This window comes from Orcinus orca, chromosome 1 (genome assembly GCF_937001465.1).
Source record: "Orcinus orca chromosome 1, mOrcOrc1.1, whole genome shotgun sequence".
In the NCBI taxonomy this organism is placed as follows: Eukaryota; Metazoa; Chordata; class Mammalia; order Artiodactyla; family Delphinidae; genus Orcinus; species Orcinus orca.
In genome coordinates this window covers 178,432,729-178,459,894 of record NC_064559.1, presented here as the reverse complement: position 1 = coordinate 178,459,894, position 27,166 = coordinate 178,432,729, and the positions used below count along the sequence as shown (strand labels likewise).

The 27,166-nt window shown below is 36.7% G+C and overlaps 1 protein-coding gene and 1 long non-coding RNA gene across 7 annotated transcripts in view; one reads left to right on the top strand and one right to left on the bottom strand.

Moving 5' to 3' along the window:
* The window catches only part of LOC125961419 (uncharacterized), a 208,657-nt gene that overhangs the window by 108,157 nt on the left and 73,334 nt on the right, over positions 1-27,166 (top strand). The gene's annotated exons all lie outside the window — the stretch shown is intronic.
* The window catches only part of FOXJ3 (forkhead box J3), a 130,821-nt gene that overhangs the window by 73,281 nt on the left and 30,374 nt on the right, over positions 1-27,166 (bottom strand). For 5 of the 6 annotated variants that reach the window (XM_012531833.3, XM_033421976.2, XM_033421975.2 and 2 more), the window contains exons 3-4: positions 17,942-18,266; positions 8,438-8,512 (exon numbers count right to left, since the gene is read on the bottom strand). In XM_012531833.3, coding sequence (XP_012387287.2) covers positions 8,438-8,512; positions 17,942-18,266 — 400 coding nt within the window. The remainder of the gene's footprint in view (positions 1-8,437; positions 8,513-17,941; positions 18,267-27,166) is intronic. The other variant, XM_049699140.1, reaches the window with a different exon arrangement.

Below are 27,166 nucleotides of genomic sequence, written 5' to 3'. Positions count from 1 at the left end.
GATCACTATCTAAAACTGAGGCCTGAATACAACTTTGTTTTAAAGATTGAGATAATGCATGTAAAATAGCCCCCTTGGGCTTCCCTGGTGGCGCAGTGGTTGAGAGTCCGCCTGCCGATGCAGGGGACACGGGTTCGTGCCCCGGTCTGGGAAGATCCCACATGCCGCGGAGCAGCTGGGCCTGTGAGCCATGGCCACTGAGCCTGTGCGTCCGGAGCCTGTGCTCCGCAACGCGAGAGGCCACAACAGTGAGAGGCCCGTGTACGGCAAAAAAAAAAAAAAAAAAATAGCCCCCTAGTCTGTAAAGCTATATACAAATGTAGGCATTATTATTAACTTACATCAACAATTCTGGTACAGCAAGTTAACGTCCTCCTGGAGAAGAAGGCAATGTCTTAGTCTGTAAAATCCCAAAGAAAGATCACAAACTAGAATTGTCCAGCTCTGAACACATCTTCCAAAACCGAATCACCTGCCAACTTCAAGATGTGTCAAAGATGAACAATGGACTTAAATGCCTTTATTTTCATCATTACAAAATATCACTTCAAATAAAGTACATTTTAATTATTCCAATAATTTCTGACTGAAATTTTATGTCAGTACAAAGCCCCCTGCTCTACTACACACTGATATGACCTTTCTTTAACAGCTCTTAGATTAGAAACAGCCTAATAAAAATGCCATTATCTGATTAAATATAAATAAACCCAAGAAGTTAATATTAATTTCATATTCCTGGGGAAAGCAGTCCCTGTCATAAATAGCTAGCCATTCCAAATGGCTAAATCTGTGAATTTTATGTTTTAACTAACTATATTATCATGTATATATGCTCATTGGTAAAGTGAATCATCACAGACTATTCTCTGCTCTCAGTGCACACTGTATCAAGAGCCTCAGACATAGTACTGGATCCCTTTTGCCCCTGACTTCTTTGGCTTTAGACCATGTGTCTCAATGTTTTTTCTCTCCCAGTTTAGATACGGCAATCCAATTTTATAGGTTTTTTTTTTTTTTTTTACCCTCCATCATCTTAGGGTGCTGCTCCTGGGTAGCTGCCCACAACTCCAAGGTACAGCATTTGCATGCACCATATAGACAGAGTGAACATCCTTCCCGGTTTTAGTTTTGGTTTATACCTATTGCCTATACATAATTGAGAAAAATGTCTTTTTATTCTCAGAAGTTTCTAGTTTGGGCAACAGGTTAATAATCACTCTACTCAGACCACAAAAATAGGCTACCAACAGTCAATACACAGTAGGCACTCAAAGGCAGGTAGCTTGGGTGGCTAACTGGCTGAATGAATGTATGGACAAAAACTATTCCAGGGCTTCCCTGGTGGTACAGCGGTTGAGAGTTCGCCTGCTGATGCAGGGGACACGGGTTCGTGCCCCGGTCTGGGAAGATCCCACGTGCCGCGGAGCGGCTGGGCCCGTGAGCCATGGCCACTGAGCCTGCGCGTCCGGAGCCTGTGCTCTGCAACGGGAGAGGCCACAACAGTGAGAGGCCCGCGTAATGCAAAAAAAAAATAAAAAATAAATAAATAAATAAAAAAAAACTATTCCAATGCCAGCTCAGGTCTCTGGAACATTCTTGTTGAACAAATACAGTCTTTTATTACTTTTACATTGATTATCAAATTAATCTAAGTGTTGCCCAGAAAAGATTATTAAGGAACTCACTCTTAATCAATGGATTAAAAATACTATGTAAGAGTGAAGTAAGTCAGAAAGAGAAAAACAAATACCGTATGTTAACACATATATATGGAATCTAAAAAAAAAAAAAAAAAGGTTCTGAAGAACCTAGGGGCAGGACAGGAATAAAGACTCAGATGTAGAGAATGGACTTGAGGACATGGGGAGGGCGAAGGGTAAGCTGAGATGAAGTGAGAGAGTGGTATGGACATATATACACTACCAAATGTAAAATAGCTAGCTAGTGCGAAGTAGCCACATAGCACAGGGAGATCAGCTCGGTGCTTTGTGACCACCTAGAGGGGTGGGATAGGGAGGGTGGGAGGGAGACGCAAGAGGGAGGGGATATGGGGATATATGTATACATATAGCTGATTCACTCTGTTATACAGCAGAAACTAACACAACACTGTAAAGCAATTACACTCCAATAAAGATGTTAAAAAAATTAATAATATGTAATTAGTATACTGATTGTAGTATAGTAAATGGTTTCTCTAAATGTTAAGGATACTTAAAAACAGTATATTCTATTAAGCAATTAATAGTTGGCCACATTTTGTTTTTAAATCATCAGTGCCTTAACCTAATCTTTTTAGAAATTATTTAAGTTGAAGATAAATCACAACTGATTTCCAAGAGACAGACAGCTCACCTATATTTACTATATAACTCATATAATATTTACTATAACTCACATATGATAGATAGTATGACTTGTATGTTACTAGTTTAGGTTAATTCAACACTGTCTTGTATCTCAGTATTTATCAAATTAACTATTGAATCTAAGCCTAAAAGAAAAAAACTTGATGCTCAAATGAACTTATGACTGGCAACAACCCACATGCTCTTCAAATGGTGACTAAACTGGTAAATCCATAAGATGAACTATATGAAATAAAATGGAACTGCTGATACTAACAGCACAGATGAATCTTAAATGCATTATGCTAAGCGAAAGAAGTCAGACTCAAAAGGCCACCTACTGTATGAGACCCACTTATACGAATTTCTGGAAAAGGCAAAATTATAAAAACAAAAAATAGATCAGTGGTTGCCAGGACTTGGAGTGGGAGCAGGGGGGCACTGACTACCAAGGGGCAATACTGTTCTGTATCTTGACCATGGTGATGCTCACACTGTATGCACTGGTCAAACTACTAGAATTACACGCCAAAGAGTAAATTTTACCATGTATAATTTTTTAAAAAATTAATCTGAGGGCAAAAAAATTATTTTTTAAAAAGCAGTTTAGATCTGGAAAAGAAAAAAGGCCAACAGCAACAAACTGTTATTTCCCACCCTTAAGAACAGAGACTACTGCATGTGCAAGTAAAAGGCAGCTCTAACTAAACTGCTTTGACTAACAGTGTATTGTCAGGGTCTGTGCCAGCACTACTTTCTGTTTCTGCAGTGTTGTCTCTCTGAATCAGACCCTCATCTCTTATCTAACCCAATTTTTCAAATCCTCTCTGAATGCCTCTCTCAATGCTTAGTCTGGGTTTTCTAACCCTGGTTTGTCTAACTGACCGCCTTACATTCATAATCCACTTCTGCCTTAACATGCACTCTTGGCATCAACCCATTTCTTCACTCTTGACCTCATGTTAGTACTTACATTAATTCCCTTAATTCCTGATTCCATCTCAACTTTGTTCTGATGGGTTGCTCTTGATCATGTCCTCTTCTCAGCCTTCAAAAGGGAGTTCTTACCTATCATGAGTTAAAACTACGAAGGGTAATAATTTCTGCTCTCCTTGAAGTGCTTTAGAAGTGGCAAACTCTAAAGCCTCCCTTGGGAACCCTATGAGTGTTTTTTCACTCCAATAATATGAGGTACTTATTTCTGTCCAACAGAACTCTTGCCTATCTTTAAGTTCTACTTCCTGCTTGGTTTTATTCAAAGACACAGATAAGACATCAACTTCTTCCTTACAAAAATCATACATCTACTTTAAGACTATTATTAAACTTAATACTATCTTCCTTCTTCAAGGTACATACCTATGATTCCTGCAACACTGTTTATCACTTAATGCTATATCTTATGTTCTCTCAAACCTCTCCAGTCTTTCTACAACCCTTTACAAATGAAATGACCAAAACAGGATACTAACAAATAACAGACAATTGACAAATAAATACAACACAATACTAACATGGCCAAAAAAGAATACCCTTTGAACAAAAGCAATCAGTCAACTATGTTATGGTCTCTTACATTATGACAGAGGGCAGGAGTAGAAAATAATCACAATCTCAGAACTTCCAAAAGTTAATTCTCTAGCAGTGAGCTGCTGTCTCCTCACAAACCAGGAGACCCCCAATCTCCACAGCCATTGAGCACTTACAACCTCCCCACCCCAGGGAAGAAAAAGCATCCAAAAAACAAAAACCTCTTCTTCCTATGAATTCACTGTAGTTATCTCTCCCAGGCCAGGCAGGGGGCCTTCAGGGGGTCTTAAACTTCTTAGCTATCATCTCATTTCTCTTAGAGCCCAATTGCTGCTATTTAATTATGCAATTGTTAAAACTACTTCTTATAATCTTTTATTTCCTTTAAAGTCAAAGTATCATTTTCCTGAGCCAGAGAAGAGGGAACAAGGTTGAGAAAAGATTAAGCTGGAAAGCAAAAAAGGGAACTCTAGTTTTTTAGAAAACTGAATTTAGCTGATAGGATTTGTCTTTCCATAATGTGAGCAAAATACTTACCTTGAAGATAATTAAGAGGCATTTGTGAATTCCAGAATAAGAAGGCTTTTACCAAAAAAATTAGATCAAAAAACCAGACAAAAATACAAAAAACAAAGCTAATGATAAGAGGAGAGATAAGAGACAGAATTAAAAAACAAAAAAACAAAACAAACAAAAAAACAGACTGCAGGATACAGAAACAGGGCTATAATCAAGGGAAAAGAAAACAGAAATCTATCCCCAAAAAAGCAGCAGAGCTATGGATGCAAAATGTAATTTCATTTTGGGTTTCTTTTTAAAGAAAGCAATAATGTAGCTGTTTGTATTTAGTTTCAGGGAACTGAGAAAAATGGATTTCAGACCATCAATGTACATGGGAGAGTATCAAATATTAAGGGCTTTTATGACAAAAGCTTCTAGAAAATAAAGGATTGAGTCAGGAATAAATAATCATATAAAAGCACCTGTAATTAAACAATACTTTTCAAGTTGAAGTTGGCTTCTACACTTCTCCTGGTAACACACTGAACAGAGTTATACCATAAAAGTATAGGGAAGAAGAAGCTGTATGAGCTACTTCTAACTCTACCTCTTGGACCCATCTGGATCATGGCAGCAGGTAGCAAAATCCTAAGGGGTTAAAGTACACCCATCACCCAAGACCAAAAACTACTCCCACCCCACCTTGGCTCAATGGTTTTCTCCCACTGTGGTGAGGGTGGTTTTGGAAAAGCTCCTCAAATGCCAGGAAACACTGTAATACAAAAAGAAAAAACAATTCATAAGTACCAAAACTTAACTAACATTTTGGCTTCCCTTTCAAGGAAAACTGGTATAGTGGAAAAAACACCAGTCTAGGAACCAAGAAACCAAGTGTATTCTGCTTGTTGGGCACTCATTCTAAGATGTTTGTGGTACTCCAGGGGATTTGGTGGGGAGGGCACCACTCACTCACTCACTGCTAAGGGTTACTAAACTAGTAGAATATATGCCAGAAGCTCCTGATGGCCATCTCTGTCACGAATTGGGCTGAAAATGAAGCCATCAGAGAAGCTAGCAGGACTAAGGGATGTAAAGAGACATCTCTGGTGATACAACTGAAGAATCCTCTCCAGTTCCAGCCCTTCCTGCAGATATTTTCTCCCTTAAGTTAGTCTGTAATAGGTTTCTGTGACTTGCAAGTAAGTCTGGCCAATACACTTGGGTTCTAATTCCACACTGAACTTGGGCAAGTCATTCCTCATTTACTGGCCTTACTTAGTTCCTCGTCTATAAAATGGGCCAGATCTGAGGTTTTCAAAACTTTTTTTAAGCAATAGAACTTTTTTAAACAAAAATCTTATTTTGATATCAAAAACTAAAATGATTTTATTCATATAAATGTATTTTATAAGATCAGATTTACAACATTTACTTCTGACCAAAATTAATAAGAACAATGGGTATTTAAATCTCACCTTGAGACTGAAAATAAAGATGACTGTTAGTAGAAATGTATTATCAAATGTATGATATTTATCACATCAGTGATAAATGTATGATACTTATCATATCAAATGTATATTTACTATAATCACCAAAGTCAATGAGAACAATGATGTGTTTTGATAAAAATGAAACTTTAAAATTAAAGACTAATGGTAAAAGTTGAAAGCTTTTATTAACCTCCCAGGATTCAATTTATTTCTGTACTGTTTTGGTTGCATAGGAGTAAGACAACCCTGATTCAAAATGAATAGTTGCAAAGAATAACATGGTATTACTTATTCACCTGCCTTACCCCATGATATTATTTAATTAAAGGTAGAAAAAGCTTTTAAGTTCTGCACAAAAAAAAACCTAACAGCACAAGATTTTTAAAATAGATATCCAATTGGTTAAAATTTAGTACATAATATAGTTCAGCATTCATGGGTGTTGTTTTTTTCTTTTTTAATGATTTTAACCTCATTTAAAAATCAAATCTGAATCAAATGTTTACAGATTCCAATTAGTATCTTCACAGAACTCTAATAAAACAGCTAATCTCTAAACTCGTTTAAGAAGATTTTTAGTCAGATTCACATACACTCACTACCCATCAGAAATTGTAATGAAGCAAATATAAAAAGTTATAATTCCTCTTTTTTTATAATAAGCCTGCTTTAAAGGAAAGAAAAATTTCACCAATTCCTATTCACAATCTTAGAGAGTTATGAATACAGACAAATAATAAACTGGGTCAAATAAGACTATTACAATAATCTATTCAATCTTATTGAGAACCAACTTGATGGGGCAGATCATAGAAGGTGCTATAAAACATTCATCATGTAAGAGTGCCTGCTTTACAATTGAGATGAATAACTCTCCATGCCCAACCTCAAGAAGTTAACAGTCTAGCAGAGGATACAATACAGCTGACCTTGAACAACACAGGTTTGAACTGCACGGGTCCACTCATACATGGATTTTTTTCAACATTAAATACTACAATTGCAGTTGGTTGCATCTGGAGATGTAGAACTGTGGATTCGCAGAAACCGTTTATACCAAGGGCTGACTATAAATTATACTTGGGATTTTCGACTGTGCAGAGGGTCAGTGCCTTTAACCCACGCATTGTTCAAGGGTGAACTTTACGTTCATTCACTCATTCAACAAGAGTGTCTCCTCAGTGCCACCAGCCACTGTGCAAGAAACAGGGGCTAAAAAGTGAACAATACACATACTGTCCCTACCCTCTTAAGTTCAGACTTTAACCTAAAGGCAATAGATAACCAATGAAGATTTTAAACAAAGAGACCATATGATTAGGTTAAGCTTTCTGAAAGATGGCTGGCTACTATAAACTGGAGATACTAAGCCCCAGGATAGAGAAACCAGTTAGGAACTACTACGATGCTGACAAAGTAACGGGAACTCAAAAGATGGAACAACAAACTCAGCTGAAGTGTGTGAAAACAAAAAAACTTCAGAGGGTAATGTTGCAGCTCAATCTTAAAAAACAAGGAGTATGCAGACAAGTAGAGGGAGTTTGTGCAATAAGAGAAAACCACAGGAAAGGCATGTCTGGGAAACCTCAAGTATCGATAGTTCCTCACAGTGAGTCTTGAATGAGGTAAAATCATTGCTAGAAAGGCAGATTAAGGAAAAGATAGTAAAGGATATTTTATAACAAAGAAACATCTCCAGGACACTGGGGAGTGCTTTTAAGCAGGGTGATAACATGACCAGGCTTACATTTTAGAAAAATTCTTCCAGGGACAGTAGCCTGAAGAAGATGACAAGAAGTCTAACCATCCAAAAAAGAATGCGTGCTTGACAACAGATAATCTATCTCAAAGTCTTAATCTAACTAACAATTTATCATGACAACCAAATATGGTCCAAGCAAGTACTCTGAGCTTTAGAAACCAAGCAACTAGTACCAAGTTCAGGCCACATGTATTTGACATGGCTTTGAAACCAAAAACAAGGGACATTTCTGCAGATAAAATACTAAAAATGTAACAATGGCAAAAGATAAATGGAATGAAGAGGAAAAAACAGCAACTAAGAAAACAAGGATATAACAGAGAAAATTTTACTTCAGGGTAAGAGTTACTTCCACTTGTCAATTACATACAGATTCTCTTCTTCTATGTAATAATAAATTGTGGTTTCAACAAGCAATTCAAAAGCCAAATTTAATTTAATGCATAACACTTAAGAAAATAACCAAACAAAAACTAGATTAGAAACAGCAAACTATAACAGAGGGCCAGCTCTATACTAGCTAGCTAGCTTCTCACTGCTTAAAAAGAAATCTCTCCCTGCCTGGCTGGTCCTTGAAGCATATCAACTAAAAGGGTAAGGTAAGGTGAGGTGGAATAGGGCAGGGTGGGTAAAGGAGGACTTGCTCTTTCACAAAGGTTCCTTATCAATGAACTAGACGAGCTCCTAAATGCTTTCATTCCAATTCTCTTTCTTTATATAACAAATATAACTCAGATTCAAACATGCCAACAGATACAACGAAGAATCCAATTATTTTATCTTAAGAAAATGAATCCTACCTTTCCGGGGTCATCCTTGGATCGAGGCACTTTAAGGAAACACTTGTTCAGCGACAGATTATGTCGTATGGAATTCTGAAATTTAAAAAGAAAGAAAAGCCATAAGGTCATTGGAATCCAAAAACCAAAACCCCCTTTAGAAACAATCAGAAACCTAAATATCTCTATGCACTGGAATACAATTACAAATGGAATAAGTTTTTTAAATGAGCTTCAAATTTAAACCTTTCTGATTTTCAAATTATGAATGCTACAAAGGGGAGTAGTTATTGGAAAAGACAGTTTCTAGTGCATTTTGCAAAACTCCAAATAATGGACTATATGTCCCATTTTAAATGTTTAGTAAGACCTTTCAATGATGCAGGAAGATGTCTGTGATTAACGTTAAATACCAAATATAAAATTGTATGCATATTATGATTTTAATTGTGATATATATATTTATTAGCTAATTTATTTATTCTTGGAAACAAGCCATAATGCAAAATGCTAAGAGTTATTCTACATGGAATTATAAGTGATGATTATTTTCCTCCATTCACTTTTCTGCAATGTTCAAATGATTTACAAGGCACATGTGTTACCACTTTTTAATGAGTTTAAAAAGTTATAAACAAAAAAATGTCACTGCTCCATTACAAGAGTACATAAAAACCAATTAGGTTCTCACTACAATATTTAAGAAAGAAAACCACATGGGAAGACACTGACTAGAGAAGCCAGCAAGAACATGTAGGTTCCTCAATGTAGCAAGAAGAATAAACAACTTGGATGGAAGGAAAATGCACTTAGAGACCTGGAGAATCTGTGAAACAGGAAATCTTTCATGAATAAACAGGACTATGCCACAACTTTTACAGAAAATACCCAAAGGCCATTTCTTCTTAATTAAATGCTCTAAAATCCATTTCATAATTTTGTTTGTTCCAAAATGGCCAGGTATCTGGTGGAGGGGCTCCAATTGCATTTAGCCACTACTTAGAATTGGATGTTGGGCAGAGGGTTATTTTTTGGCATAATGTCATTTTATTTTTAATATAAAATTCGGAACTCTAACAATGCCTACATTAAAACTTGCCTCTCATGAGGCAACATTGGGATTAAAGAAGTTTTTAAAAGATGACCAGAGAATGTAAATTCAAGCCTATCTTATTACCAAACATCAATTAAAACTTATGAATGGGAGTTCCACCTCTATCTGGAATGTAAACAGCTACAAAGACTGATGATCCCTCCCAAACAATGAGAAACCAATGGGTAAGCCAAAAAAAAAGTCTATTTTTAAGCCACATCAGAGAGCTGAGGTTGCAAAGCAGCCCAACAAATAAAATTCCTAAGAGGGATAAGCCCATTCAAGGAGAAAGGGGACAAACTGTCTCACTTTTTGGCAGAATATGGGAGAAAGAGATGGCCACCATCCAAGCACCCAAGAAATTAGCTAAAATTTGAAAGGCCAAGCATGGTATCAGTTTAAAGTAGCAAGGATCCCAGACACAAGGGAAATTTCCACTCACTCTCAAGCTCAGAAGAAGCTCTTGGACCTTCACCGTATGCTCACAAGAAAGATTGGGGGCAGGAAAGGAAAACAGAGAAAGTCTCCTTTGTGGCATAAGCAGGAAGGAGGTAACTGATGGCCACGAGGGGGAAAAAAGCCACACCACCTTCTACAGATCTTACAAAGCAAAAAACTTAAGTTTGAGGTAGGGGTAACAAAACTTCCCACCCACAGGGCTCTGGCAAAGATTACTTCTGAGGAAAGAATGGAAACAAAGCCCTTCTGCCTCTAGGGAGGGATAGGAAACACCTTCCCAGGATACAGGCAAAGACCTGCTGATGGAGGAAGCAAAATCCTTTTACCTATGAGACAAGTGTCAGAAACTACCCAGGGGCCAGTATCCTACACCAATACACCATGCTGAGGTGGAGGGTGACTGTAGCTGGGAAAGGGACAGGAAACTCCCACGCAAAGGTAACTGGATAAGCAAGGATAACTAACCTGGCTGAGGGAAAAAAAAAACACTGAAAAAGCCCCACCCCCAAGTCCAACGGCCTGAATAAGACTAAGGCTGGATCAAGACACCCCACCCCCCACCAAAAAAAAAAAAACACCAGCCCCTACCACAAGCCCAGCAGTGAATAACAAGTAGTGACAACCTTCAGAGAGAGGAGGGGCAGGAGCATGGACAGAGACCCCTATCTGTAGCAAGGTGGGCAGAGACAACTAAACCTAAAGAGAAAACAGGAAAACTGAGAAAACCCTACAGCACCCAAGCCTCCCACTCCAAGCACAAGGTAACAAGAGTCTACTGCAGGAGGAATGTAAAGTCTGTGGTATACTAAAGGCAAAGGTACCAACAACAAAACCCAAATCCAGCTCAACTACTGATGAGTGTAATTCGACTCCCCACACAAATGGCCTGTGAAAAAAGATGCTTGTCCATTTACAGGTACAAATAGCATTTACTTCTATCTCTACCATTCTTCTACACATGTAGCTGGAACTCAATCAAAAACTGCAAGACACATGGAAAAGCAAGAAAAAAGAAAAAAGCCCATTATCAAGAGATACAGTAATCAACAAAACCCAACTGAGAGATGACGCTATCAGACAAGAACTTTTAAAAAGCTATGACTAATATGTTCAGGCACCAAGTAGAAAAAAGTGCACAACTTGCATAAAGAGATGGGGAATTTCAACAGAGATGTGTAAGCTATAAGAAAGAGTCAAATGTCAATGATAGAAATAAAAAACATGATAAAAGATAAAGGATTCCCTAGATGGTTCATCAGTAGACTGGACCCAATTAGGGAAAGGCTCAGGTTATCTTGAGGCTAGATCAATAGAAATTATCCAAAATAACACACATGCACGTAGGCATGCACATATACACAGATACAAAAAAAAAAAAAGATCATCCAAGAACTGTGGAACAATACATGTAATTAGAGTCCCAGAAGGAGAAATGGAAAAGAATAGGGTAGAAGAAAAATTTGAAGATGTAACAGACAAGAATCATCCAAAAGTAATGCAGGACATCAAACCACAGATGCAAGAATTTCAGAGAACACCAAGCAGAAGGAATTAAAAATCCACACAACTATATTCATTATAGTCCAAAAGCTGAAAATCAAAATGAAGAGAATATCTTGAAGGGCAGCAAGAGAAAAAAAGAAAGATTATGTACAGAGAAATAAAGATTAGAATTACAGTGATGTCTCAAAAACCATGCAAGTTAGAAGACAACAAAGTGACATCTTTAAAACACTAAGAGAAAAAAAAAGTCAATTCTATATGCAGTAAAAATATCTCTCAAAAATGAAGGCAAAATAAAGACTTCTAGACAAACAAAAGCTGAAAGAAGTCATTTCTTGTACCGCCAGTTGGCTGGCAATATTGGAAGGAAGTTCTTCAGGCAGAAGTATGATACCAAATGGAAACCTGGATCTACAAAAAGAAATAAAGAGTTCCAGAAACTGTGAAAATGAAAGCAAATTTTAAAAATCACTTTTTCTTATCTGTAATGCCTTTAAAAGATAACTGTCTAAAGCAAATATAACAATTATTTATGAGATTTATAACATGTAAAAGTAAAATGTACAATAACAATAACACAAAGGTTGGCTCAGGGGAATTAGAAGTACAGCTGACCCATGAACAACACGGGTTTGAATTATATGGGTCCACTTATATGCGGACTTTTCCAATAAATACATACTACAGTACTATACAATCCAAGGTTGGCTGAATCCACAGATGAGGAACCATGGATATGGGGGGCCAATTGTAAAGTTATACATTCGACTGTGCAGGGGTTAGTGCCCCCTTAGTCCTCGGGTTGTTCAAGGGTCAACTGTATAAGGTTTATAAAGTTCTTACACTATACAAAAAATGGTATAATGAAGGTAGGGTGGGATAAGTTAAAGAGGTGGGTGGTAAACCCTAGAGTAATCACATCTTAAAACAAAATTTAGGAAGAGGTATAACTAATAAAATAATAGTGAAGATAAAATGAAATCATAAACAATACTCCAAATCCAAAAGAAGACAAGGAAAAGAAGGAACTAATCAGAAAAATTACCCATCTAAAAAGTTCAAGATGGGAAAAAAACAAAATCAAGATGGTCAGAAGAAGAAATCAAAATGGTCATGTTTTCTAAATGGCTTCACAGTGGAAGAACACATCTCTACTTAGATCTTCCTCCTCTACAAAAAGCTTAAAAGCTGGAAATCTTCAAGACTCTGACACTGTCCTTTTTTCACTTCTACATTTGCTGCCTAGGCAATCTCATCTACAGCCATGGCTTCAATAACCATCTGTGACCTTTCTCCTGAGTTAACACATATTTTCAACAATCTACTAGACATCTCCAGAAACACCTCCAACTCAACATGTTTAAAACTAAACTCAATCTTTATTCTCAGTGTGGTCTTCTGCCAGTTTTCCCTTCTCTATTTAAAGACAGTTATTCATATAACTGTTCCAATCAGAAACCTGTAAGACCTCCTTAACTCCTCCCTCCTTCTCACCATCTAAAACAAATCTGTCACCAAATCTTGTAGGTCTACCTTCAATCTACCTACTTTATCCATCTCTTCTGTTACTACCTCAGTCCAGGACACCAGTCTCACCAAAACTAGTACAACAGCTTCCTAACTGGTGTCCACCCTCTACCTTCCTCTCTTTACCCCTCCTCCACCATTCTCTACCCAACAGGCAGTTACCTCTTCACAAGGCAAATCTGACATTACTGTTTCAATTAAAACCTTTCAGTAACTTCTCATTGCACTTAGGATAAAACCTAAAATCCTTAAAGCCTCCACAAGACTCTTCATAATCTCACCCTATCCTGCTGTCATACTCTCTATACTAACCCCCTCCAATGGTCTCTCTCACCTCTAGGCTTTCTATTTATTGCTCCCCCTGCAAAAGTTACTGCTGCCAGCCTTCCTCCATCCCTTTCACCCAACTGAGTCTACTTAACTTTCAATTCATTCTTGGTTTAAACATTAGTTCTTTAAGGAAGTCCTTTCTGACTTTCATAAATTATTAGCTTAGGCCAAGTGTGGATTTCTCACCACACAGTTATTTGTTTAATGGTCTTCCTCCTCCATACTGTATTCTATATCAAAATATAAGTAGGCTCGATAAGGGTAGGGATCTTGTCTACCAACTCAGAACCTAGAATATAATGCTTTTCATATGGGAATCACAAATCTGTTGGAAAAAATGCCAAAAGCATATTTAGAAAATAAAAACACCTGGAGAGATATGAGAGCCAACACATGTATTTACAACACACAATGAAGAAAAGAGATGACTTCAGACCTCACAACTTGGGGAGACACTACCTCTAACAACCCTAAGAAAAGAAGTTGGGAGAGCAGAGGTAGAGATAACTAGGATGGCAGAGAGTAAGCTGGAGGAAAATGGCCCGGGTTAAATAACTGATAATGGTATATTGCTTGGCCTTGAAAACCCAGCTTCAAAAGTAGTTTCTCAAAAGTACAGTCTACTTACACCAGAATCACTTGAGATGAATTTTAATGCAGATTCCTAGGTTCTAAGATGACTAATTCAAAATCTCTGGAGTTGTGACCCAGGAATCTGAATTTAAAAGCACTCTCACTGATTTTTATTTTCACTTGAGTTTAAACTGGCATCTCTCATTCAAATCAACCACCACATTCCCACCTTTACTTCTCTTCTCCCACTGTGAGAGCCCTGACTCCCCAAAACACTAATATACGTACTCATTTGTTCTATCCTACCATGCACATAAGATTGTTTCAGAATTGCTCCCAACTCCCAACTTCTTTTCTTGTGGTCACACAAGGTACAGACTGCCTCTAGCAAATTACCACTACCAAAGACAAATCTACTAAATGAAGTCCATGATTCTTTTGTAATTCTTTTCAACCTTGGTATGCTCTTTTCAAAACTTCTTGAATTTTTCTGTGCGATTATGTTATACATTTGATATAAGGCTTATTTATTTCTACTTATATTCAGTTTTAAGGTTTTCTTTTTTCATCCTTTTTGATTCCCTTATATTTTTTTGGATGTGTAAAACACTTAGATGTTTCAAAACTCAAAACTATATAAAAAGGTACACTCACAATCTTATTCCCTTCCTTATCTCTTCTACCTCAGTTCCGTCCATCCCTATAGGTAACTATGTTTACTATATTTCTAGTTTATTATTCCTAACTTTCTTTTTACAACAATAAGCAAACACATAATATATTCTTATTTCTCTTTTTTCTTCACATAGAAAAGTAGAATACACCCCCACATGCCCATACCACACTCTTTTATATTTTTCTTTTTACTACTCTAAATTCCAATAACTTAATAGGTTAATTTTCTTTAGTAAGGTGAACAGCATAAAAAAAATTCCTTTTCCTCTAGTTCAGATTACAAAATCATTCAATTATGGAAATTCAAAGAGTTTTTATAACTCTTATGGACTATTCAAAGAATTGTTTTTAATATGTAATCTCCCTTCAATGCCCTGGCACAAAATGAAAGGGAGTTCATCTAAATATTAAAATTCTATTTGAATCCTTTTAAGCGACCACGACAACATTTTCTCCTCTGGGTGACTTTAGTTGGCTCTACATTTCTGGAAAGGTGGTTGACAACTGCTTTAGGATCTTTCTTCCATCCTCTCTTCAAACAACACAAGCTAATTTCACAAGTTCTATATGACCTTCCATTTTCACCTAACCCATCCCTTCCATACCTGAAGGAGAAACAGTAAGCAGCAAGTTGTACAAGTAATGCTAAACCAATCTTAGGACAGTGAATGGGAACTAAAACATGAAAACAGAGATAGGACCTGAGCAAAGGAGAAGATAAACCACTTTCCATTTGTCTCCATGTGAGATGTTCAAAATATTTCTATGTTTACAAAAATAAAATTTAAAGTAATCATGGCAAGTTCTAGGCTACTGAAATTGGGTGGAAGAAACTTTTTTAAAAGAATAATTATGAAACCGCAATCCTCAGGAATATTCAAGGTCTGCCTAAAGCAACAGACTGGACCAGATAATCTCCCTGGCGTATCTTTTAGTTCTAAAAAGCAACATTATCCTTCTCAACCTATTCCCATTTTTCGCTTTCCATCCTTCCTTCTTCACTACATCCAAACCATGTATCTTCCAGATGAAACTGTATCACTACTTCTAAACCAGTTTCAGACCATAACTTGGGGTGGCCAGCAGCAAGAAATCCAGCAGACTGAATCTGGCACTCTCAAGGTGGACTTAGATGAAACAAGATCCCTGAACAAAGATCTGTAAGTTCTATAATAGAGTTATTAATAAAACATATGGAAACACAAAAGATTAATTCTACAGGGAAAAGAGAGATTACATATGAGCTTAAAGAATAAACAGAATAATGCCAACTGGACAAAGGGCAAGAGAAAGTCCAAGGACAAGTAAGAGAAAAACAAAAGCAAGAAAAATCAAAATATTTATTTCTAGGACAACTAATAGGCTGGAATATGTAGAAGAAACAGTACATGAGAGGGAACTAGCAAAAATTAAAGCTAGGAAAGAAAGCTGGGACCAGGATTCTGGCCTTCATTCAAGCTGCATTTACTGAGGCTTACTAAATGGAAGTACTGTGCTAGTGCATGGAATAGAGGAAAAGATACAAAAAAAATCCCTTCCCATAAGGTACTTGATTATCTGGCATGATATACAGCACACATCACGGGTGCAGAGTAATTCAGTAAATGCCTTTAATAAGTATATCCAAACAAAAAAGACAAAGGTGTTGAGACATGAAAGCTTAAGAGAAACAAGTGGAACTACCAGCTGATGGCAGACCTAAAGCCCTGTAAGTCCCCTTCTTCCACATGCACACACACAAATACACACACCCCACACTGCACACAACTGGATAACTCCTACATAAGAATATGAATGTAAAATGTGCAGATACAAAAGAAAACTGAATTATTTGTCATATAACATAGATTAGGTAGGTAACTAATCTGAAGGTTCCTCAAAAAGCTTCGATGAGGAGCTAAGCCTTCTTTAAGAAGTAGCTGATTCTAGAGCTGAGGCAGGAAAGGTACGAGATGAGCCTGGAACATCTTGTGGTGCCAGAAAGTTAAGAAGTGGTAAATAAACAAAAGAACTCTACCGTATCAAAGGGCACAGGAGCCAACCTGTAAGAGCTCCCAATGCAAAAGCAGCAAAAATCTGAGCAACAAATAACGACAGCACAAAAAATAAAATAAATATCCATGACTGCATACTATTACAAATATACGATTGAATAAATAAATAAAAGGGGAGGAAGGGACAAGGCTTCCATATTAATTGGGAAGGATCCCAATTAATATAGAAGGAATAAAGGAAAAAAGAAAACCACCACTAGAAAACAATAAAAACTGCTGTAATGATCTACCAACGAACACTAAAATTAATGAACAAAAATTTAAGAAAAACAGGGTACTGCATGCTGTCAAAGTATCTCCTCCAAAACATTTCATAATTTACAAAGTGATAAATAGTAATTTTATAGTGGAGAAACCTCGCAGACACCACCTTAACCAAAGAACCATGGTGAACATTACCAGTAATAAGACATACTGACATCAAGTTCCCCCTGATATGACTGATAGACAGAGAAGGGCACATCACCTCTGCATTATTCTTCCCCAAAATGCATTACCTCAATCTAACTGAGAAAATATCAGACATATCCAAACTGAGGAACATTCTACAAAATACCTGACAAGTACTCTTCAAAAGTGTCAAGGTCATAAAAGACAAGAAAAGATTGAGGGACTGTTACAGATTGGAGAAGACTAAGGAGACATAACAAATGACAGCTAAATGTAATGTGGGATCCTAGATTAGATCCTGAATTGAATCCTGGAACATAAAAAAAACATTAGTGGGAAAAACTGGTGAAATCTGAACGAAGTCTGTAATTTACTTAGTAGCTAACAGTACTGCTTAGTCAAAAGTATTAATTTCTTAGTTTTGATAATGGTACTATGGTTATATAAGGTGTTAAAAAAGAGGAATTGGTTGAAGGATATATGGGAACCCTTTGTACTACTTACAAAACTCTGCTATAAATCTAGAATTCTTTCAAAATAGAGTTTTTTTAAAAAATCTTTGATGATAAAAACAGTACTAGTTGCAATACTATGCTATTTTTTTTTTAAACCTCAGACACACTATCAACTTAACTGAACTGTGGGTATTGTTTTCTAGTGAATGCTACATTATCTCTGCTCCAATACCTTATGCTATGTCAGTCTTCTAATATAAGAAAGCTCTAACAAATTAATATTCTACCCAAAATAAAGTTATTCATCTAAATTAAAACATTTAATTTCCTTTTTTAACCCTAAAAATGACTAGTAATCAGAATTTCATCTTTAATTATATAAGCCTCCACAAAGCTTTATCTTCAATAAAAGCCAGTATTGTTATTGTTTACAGCATAAAAATAAAAATTTAAATAAAATCCTTACCTTCCATCCACTGCCAGCCTCTCTATAATATGGGAAGTTATCACAAATCCACTGATAAATCTCACTTAGAGTCATTTTCTTTTTGGGTGAGCTATTAATTGCAAATGTAATGAGGCTGGCATAACTGTATGGAGGCTTCCCATCTTTGTGCTGTTGGACTTCTTCCTGGTCCAGGGTTGTATTTGGGTCAAGAAGTGTATTCTTCTTGGAAATTCCTGTTCCATGTGCATTTTGTGTAGCATCAGATTTTTGGATGGCTGCTCTCATGGTGAGCTGTGGTAACCAGTCCATAGATGTTAGGCTGCTCTCCAGTTCAGATGTCATCCTGAAGGTAAATAGACTCCTTAGTCAATATCAAGGAAAGAACCCCCGCTTCTCAAAATATCCAATATTCACAAATCTAGGAGTTCCAAAGTGAGGGAAAGCCTGAGTTAAATCTGGAGGAAAAAGATTGAGTATATTAATGACCAAACCAAATATTTAAGGGATCAACATTTCCAATCTTTTTTCTTAATTTCTTCCTCTCCAAACACAACAAATTTGGTTTTAAACTGTTTAAGAGATAGAACAATACATACACACAAAGTGATTCTGAGGCCAGTTTTCTTAAAAAGACTATCTGTCACTTTAAACAGGGAGACAGGATCATAGCATGAATAAATCTGTCTGCAGTCCAGCTCTTTACTCACCAACACTGCAGGCCCTTTTAAAACTTAAGATTGTATATCTGGCATTTCTTTTACACAAATTTTAGGGAAATCATACAAAAGAATACCAAAGTTAAAGTGTAGGCAAGAGGTCAGAAAAGTAACTGAGGAATTTACATGGAGGAAAGAAGGTAAAGTTGAGCAGGTGGGAGATAGGAAGAGTAAAGCAGGGTAGACAAGAATAGCAAGGAGACGAGCTAGCTGGGGGAGTTGACTGAAAAAAGAAATGCAAACTCAAGGACACTGATGAACTAGAGAAAAGGAGAACAGGCAGTGCCAGGAAGTTTAAAAAAAAAAAAAGTCAAAGAACAAGCTTAAGAAAACTAAAGATCTGGGAGTGTAGGATATGAGATAAAATCACATAAATGGACAGCAAGAAAAGAAACATTAAAAACTCAACGACAGGCTTACAAAAACATCCAGTGATCTGGATTCTGTAATCTATTTCTCTCCAAGGCTGAAAAATTCAAACCATTATCACCCAAAGAAAGAAAAAAGAAAAAACAACATCTGCCAGGTTAACACATATTCTGGAGAAAGAAGGAAGCCGCTCTAAGAATGGAAGATAAAAATATAGAAACAAAGATTGACACCTCACACTGGAATGGCAAACTTTCAACAAAAGGTACAAACTTTCCTATCCTGGGATCAAAGAAGCAGGAAAAGTGAGCCTGACAACAAAGCAGAGAGGAATGAAAGGCTTCTAAGTGATATAAAAATAAAGGGAAAAAGAAAACAAAATAAGAAACTTAAAGTATCTCAGTAAAAAGAAAAAAATTGTGGCTAAGAATCCCATATATACCCTTCATTCCAAATGGCTGCAGGCAAAAAGCAACCTGGAGTATGTGCTTAGGATCTGAACTTCTGGGAGGCAATGTAGAATTAATAAAAAACACAGGCTCTGGAGTCAGGCAGATCAGAATTCAAGTACTTATGCTACCAGTTACTATCTGTGAGACTATGAAAGTGTTACTATCTCTAAACCCCATCTCATCTGTAAAATGAAACAATAATAGTACCTACGGTTGAAATATTACTTTGAGAAATAAATGGGATAACTTATGCATAGAAGAAACATTCAATAAGTATTAGTTAATAATATTACTCTAGGAGTATCTTGGGAGGGTACTAATGAACCATAAAGTAAATAAGATTAAGCAATAGCAATTATAAATCAAGAGCTAGCCACGAGGATTCTATCTGCATTGCCAGTAGAATATTAACTACTGGCAATGCAGATAGAATATTTTCCAATATTTTGATTAACAGTTTTACATTTTTCATTTTCCCTCCCCATCTCTGCTGTATGCATTCCTCTGAAACCTGAACTTTAAATTCCTCTATACAGCACCTTGCTCTACAATCTCAGCCAGAAATGCTTGTTCCCATCATGAAATAAGTGACAGAAACTTGTGGAATAAGAAGCCAAGATAATTTAGAGATCACAGAATGTCAAAGAGTGGGCAAAGTATCCTAGAGATTAGAGAACAAAGCCTCCAATCTAAAGATGAAAAACTAAGGTCTACTGAAGTTAAAGACTTGTCCAAATTCACACAAATAGTTAACAGCGGAACTAAAACCAGAGCTCAGATCTCCTGATGCCCAATCCAGCAGTTTTTCTACCATACCTTACCTGTAAAATTAAAATAATAGTACCTACCTCTCACTGATATAAAGTACTCAGAACAGCCACTGGCAAATAGTAAAGACTCAATAAATGTTAGCTACTGGTAGTGGTGATAACAGTAGTTGCTGCTATTATTATTCACATTTTATTCTATGAACATTGGCTATTATTATACCATGCTATCATCCTATTTGCCTCAATTAAGTCTCCACTGAGTAGCTTTATTCTGTTCAAATTCCCAAAGCAGCCAGTCACATACATTTTCAAAGAAAATGTAAAAGTACATTCCAAATTGGAATATAACTGATACAGCAGATGCTCCCTGTTGAGAACCATCTTTAACTTCTGTTTCCTTCCCCCAGTGCCACTAACTGAGACTTTAGGAGAGTCTCAGTAATATAACATGAACACACACTAAGTAGGTACTTAATACTGTTATAAAAATAAACAAGAATTTATAATTACACACGTGTACAAGGCTATCCTAGAGTAAAATCTTATACACACAGCAAGTATGATAAAAATTTCTGTCCTCTAGAAACCTGTACTCCAATTAGGAAGGTCAAACACAAGAAAGAGCTGGAAAAGAGCTCTGGGTGCTGCAATGGCTCAGAAAAAGGTGGAGGACAACATGGGCTGCAGCCTTAAGAGGTAGAGAAGGAAGAACTTCAGCTAAGACTTAAAGAAAGTTAAGATCTAAATAGGCTGGAAAGAATTTGGTGCCTAGCCATCAAAGGCATCATGAGTAAGAATTATTCATTGAAGTAGAGTATAAAAATCTTTCTCAAATTTAAAATCTGAAAAAGCGGGGCTGCTGTTTTCTTTGCAATTTGTTATATTTTACATATTCTTGGTAGTGAGGTAAAAAGTGCCTCTCTTGTTGCTGCTTAGGCTGGTTATTGCAGTGGTTCTCCACAAAGAACACAAAAAGTGACCATTAGATTTGACCAGATCTTCAAGTAACTTTAGAAAGAAACCTCTTAGTGGAATGGTGATGACAGAAGTCCACTTGTATAAGAGAACAGATGGTGGCAGATTTAAAAACAGCATGGGAGGCTCTGAGGAATCTGGTTATGGAAATCTGGTTAAGAAATGTCAGGCCCTCATTACCTCACCTCATTCCAAAAGCTTCCTAGCTGGCCTCCTAGGCTCTGATTTCTCACCACTCCTCCCTGCTAATCACCTCCAGAGTACATGTATATACTCCAAGAGAAATGCCAGCAATGTTTTCATGTCACTGTGCCCAAAAACTTTAAATGGTTCCCCTTCTCATATTATACTAAATCTGAATGCCTCATTTTCAACTACTTTAGCTTCATTAACCTTTTATTAATCCTTCTCTATTAATTCCTAGAGCAATTATAACCTCAGTTTGGCTTTACCATGCTGTTTCACATGTATAACTGGAACATAAGCTTTCTACCCTCACTCCCTTTTCCCCCACCTCCCCATTGAGGATAGTGACCGTACACTAGTACTTCAGATGCTACCCAACACCATGCCAGGTACACATTATCTGAAAAATAACACAGTATTTGGATAAGGAATGAGTCTTCCTTTCTGGAATGCCTTTTCCTTCCCACTCTGTCTAGCTGGCTTCTATTTTTTCATCAAGACTCAAACCAAACACCTCCCCCTCCAGAAAGCCTGATCAATCCACTCTTCCCATCCTCCATCTCCTAAATTGAACTAGATCCTACCCCCATTGACTATAAATACTTCTATCACAGAACTTACACAGAATTAAATTACCTTTATCTACCTCTCTCCCATGAGGCCATGAGCTCCTTAGAAGAAGGAACTTTCTTATTCTTTTCTGTTCCCACAATGCCTAGGAGCACAGTAGGTAAAGGGTCAATAAATGGTGGTTAAATGATTGAAACAGTGACTAGCCAATGAAGGTGTGGGTGTGCTGCTCCCCAAGCAAACAAGACCAAACCCATTTAAAAGCTAAAAGGAAGAGGTGAAAGAGGACTCAATAGTATGAGGTAAGGATAACCACAGGATAGAAGTCCTTTATGAACTGGAAAAAAGCATGACTCAGCACAGACTGACAAGTTAGTACTACACAGGAACAGAGAGTTCTACTGGAAAAGTAGAGAAAAATGGGAAGATGGAAGCCAAAGATAAGAAGATAATGTTACTTGTGGGATAAACCAAGGCATGAAAAAATTATGTCTGAAGTTCTTAAATCTATGATGGTATCTATTGCTTAAAAGAATAAGGAATTTTTTCTGCATACAATGAAAAGGTAAAGAGCATCCAGATATAACAACTCCACACTAATTTATGACATAAGAGGAGGGAGGGGGTTCTGACCTCACTTAATGAAATTCTGCCACTGATACAATCCCAAATATGCATTTTAGCTACTTTAGCACATTGCCTGGCTTCCCTCTGTAACTTCCCTAACAACTGAGGAGTAGCCAAGGCTTACACAGAAAATTTTCAACAGGATAAAAAGGTAGGAAATGGGTAGAGATATTGTTGGCTTTCCTAAATGGAGGTAAGACGAAGACATCAAGGAAAATAAAGTAAGAATAATGAAGGTAATGATGATGTGACCTAGATATTCCTGAATCCTCTCCCTCCCTTCCTAGCACTTGGCATTTTGTCTTAACACTTGGCATGTGAAAAACTGAGCAACTGAGAACTCAAAAGAAATCCTTGTAATTACCACAGCAGTAATTCTGATCACACACATCTCAGGGGGTCAAAAAATACATATATTTAAACATAATATTCATATATAAAAAACATAATTCCTGTTACTGCATCTCGGCAGCCAGAAGCAAGGTCTATGGCAGAGACCACTAACTGCCACTTCATACCTGTTCTGGCCTTCTTCCTTAGGAATACAACCCCAATTTTATTCTGGATGGTATTATGCCTTTTGCCCTTCCTGCTCTCTGGAATGTGGATACAATAGCTATTGCTCCAACAGTCATCTTGGACCATAAGGTGACCTTTGAGAATGGAAGCCATACACTGAGGACATGGGAGCAGAGAGAAAGGATCTGGGTCCCTGATTTTTTTGGTGAAGCAATTGTGAAGCTGCCACCCCAGCCCTGAACTGCCTACCTTCCAGACTTTTTATGTGTTTAACTACTATAAAAAGATCTCTACCAGCAGGTGAATGCAATTCCTAACAAACATGGAATGTGGGACATGGAAGTAAGGTGATACAAGTAACAGGACCTAAAATAAGACACTCTCTTAGAGGAGTTGATGAGGTAAACATTAAGAACTCTAATACTGCAGGATGGAAAGCTTGTTACACTTATTCAAGAGTGACAAAGGATTTGGTCAAATTGTCACCTACTGTAACTGGAAAACAAACCATATGCCAACTGAGGCTATAGAGCAAGGAGAGAAATACTATAGGAAAAATTGAGAATATTGGCATGTGTTGGCTCCTTCTAGCCGCTTAAAACAAAGTCCTAAAAGGCAAATAAACTTCAATTAAGTTGCAAGCAGAGAAAATGCAGGTTTGCTAAGGGAGGTACTCCCTGCCTATGGCCTGCAATTCAAGCTAAAATTCCTATAATTTAAAGCCCTACATGGTTGAAAAAAAAACCACCAAGTGCTTCTGAAGTAGCAAACTTAAGTAACTGAGTGATAGCTGCAAAACTACAGCCTTGGCAGTAGAGAAGACTGGTGCCTTGCCACACAAAAGCAATGTTGTGAGGGTGTTGACATTCCACCCAAGACTATCACTTCAAATGGCCCCACCCAGAGCCATCATTCCCTTAGGAGCTAAAAGAGGTGAATGAACTTGGATGGGGGAAAATATATTCTTTATTTCCACTAACTTGTAACTGAAACTTAGCATTTCCTTTAATTACAAAAGTAGACAACAAATCACAGCAGCATTAACAGTACCTGTGACTTTGCCATCAATAAAAATCACAAATATATTCATATGTGACAAATGCTGCAGAATCTCAACTTTTTAAACTCATCGACTACTTCAGATTTATGACAGTATATAGATTTGCCACTAGATTTTTTATTTAATGTGTTAATTCAAAGGCATATATATTACTATGTTTTAAAGTTAATATTTTGCTAACCATATTTCAATATAATTAATTAGTTTCTTCTGTAATCCTAAGTATTTTATTTTATGAATTTTGAGACCTTATTCTGAGAAGGGTCCACAAGTTTCACCAGACTTTGAAGGGGTTCCATGGCACCAAAAGGTTAGAAATCCCTGAGGTAAGTAGAGCACAAAGGGCAGAGTTTTCATATTAAAAAATTCTGCCTAGGCATGTCCTCTGGCTCAAAGCAGCAAAAAGTCTAGAAACTAAGCTTTTTAAGATAACTGTAAAGCGGCAGAGGGGTGTCTAGACTGCAAAAGTCTCTTAAGTTTCCAAAATAATACCCAAGCTAATCAACAAGAAGTGAGCTATAAAGCCTATGCATTTCCCAGATAGGGCATCTTCACCAATACCCACCACAGATGTGGCCATGGAGGATACTGGACAAGGTGAGAACTTTCAGAGGGCACAGGGGACAATGGACAGCCCAGCAAAGAGCAGAATCAAGGAACTTATTATACTTTCATGGAGTCTCTGCCACTGCTACCCAGGAGGATTTTATAATCGATATGGCCTAGTGACTATTTTGTGTTTCCCATTATCCTGTTTTCTGAATAAAAGATTTTATTGCTATTATCCTATTCCTTCACCACTATAAACCAAAAAGCCACTCTGGGATCTAATGAAAGTGAATGCACCCAGAGAGCTTAGAATTTCGGCTGGATATAATAACTGGATGAAACTCTGGGTTGTTTCCCTTGGGAAAAGGGCAAGTAAGTTCTATTTATAGGAAGAACAGTACATGTGGATATTCAGGTACCCAAGGCTGATTGTGGCAGAAACCTAACAAGAAAGAAAATAAACTACTACAGATTGACCTTACATTTTGGAAGCATGTGATATAAAAAAACAATTTTTTTAATTTATAAATGAAGCAATAATTTAAGCTATTTCCAAGCAAAAGTAGCCGCTGTTATTTTTCAAAATTAGTTATCATACACCGGCAAAGCCAAAGTTTCTACTCTTAGTTCAATTTCAGGAAAATAACACAGTCAATGTCCTACATTAGAAAAGATATGGTGATTAAGAACACAGGCTCTGGAGCAAGACTGCCTGGATTGGAATCTAAGCTCTTCCACTTTTAGCTATGTGACCTTAAACAAGTAAATTAGCCTCTCTATACCTCAGTTTCCTCATGTGTAAGGTGAGGATTAAAAGCAGTACCCACCCCAAAGGATTGTTGTGAGGATTAAATGAGTTATATATACAAAGCACTAAGAAGAGTTTCTAACACACAGTAAATAAGCATTCAATAAATGTTAGCTATTATTCCTATCAAATTCTTACTCTTCAGAATTTTCTAAATTTTAAATGACTGTCACTCTTACTCAGTGGTTTTAGACTTACATGCCCTAAATCACACAATAATCATTTATCAACCTCAATGGAAATGAGCCCCTCATTCAATTATTTACTCTAAAGAAAAGATCCAGAAAAGACTGTGCTTTTAAATTTTGTTTGTAGATTGCATATGAAAATTGAACACACACTTTTCCCACAGAAATAAGATTCTATGATGATGATTCCTGAAGCAGCCCACAAAATCCTACCTATTCTATAAAGGAGTTCTATAAATCAAATTTCTAAGAGTATAAAAGCCCCAGTTGGATATTCTGCAGCAGAGAGACAGAAGTGTAACAAGGAAAATAAATAAGTTTTTCCATTTTCCTGGTGTAGGACCAGCTTGTTCCTAATAAAATTTCAATACACATAGCTTATATCTGGCATACTTCTAAGTACCTTCTTCTATACCTTGGCTCTCCCATCTCACACTGCCATAAGCCTCCAAGATTGGCCCCTAAAGTTGGTATTATAAACTCCAAAATTAATTACTTGCTCTTCTCCTCCAGGAAAAACTCTAACCTTTTCAAAGCAGTTGATCTCTGCTCTATTTAGGAAGAAAGTGGACAGCATCAAACTAATCACCCCTAAGGTATGAATAACTGAGCCTTTAAATTTCCTATGAGCAATGATCTTTTTAAAGGACAAGCCCAAAAAGTCCTCATTGGTTTGAAGTGAAAATATAGGAAGAAGAATCATAATTTAGGATAGAGAATCCAATACACAAATAGAAGTTCACATTTCAAAACTCTTGACTTACACAACTTTTGTTTCACCCCTAAGATTCCAAAAATATTCACAACACAGCTTATGCAAAAACTTGAGGGATTTAGTGAGACAACTGTCATTTGTAAACAGAACTGTGGTTTCAGAGCTATTTATCATAAAATCAGAGATGAAAAAGAACCTCACTATGTCATTTTTAAAAGCCCTGCTATTACCTATTTTGGAAACCAACAATATTCTTTAACTCCAAGGGAAGAAAAGTTCACCAAATGTATACAGTAATTCATTTTGTTTAAAATAATAATAAATTTTAACAGACTAATCTATGTATCTCCCTTGCTACAGAGAAGAAAATTTCTTTAAATTCTATCCTGGAAAGTGAGAACTGGTCAGAGTTCTCTTCACAACGATGCTTCACATATTTTACAATATTAACACCATTTAGGTTCCTTCTCAAAAGTTTGAAGTCCAGAACTCCAACAGGATCTGATTTAAGAACCATAATATTTACTTAATAATTAGTAATATTTATTACTTAGTAATATTTACATAATAATTACTCTATTACTCAAATATATAATCTTAGAGTCATAAAACTGTATTCTAAATTCATACAAGCCATACTCATAGTTAGAACTCCGTTCAGGCTAAAACTTAGGGATCATATGGTCAAAAGACATCTTTATGCCATAAATGTAATTCTTATCTTAAAAATATTTTACTC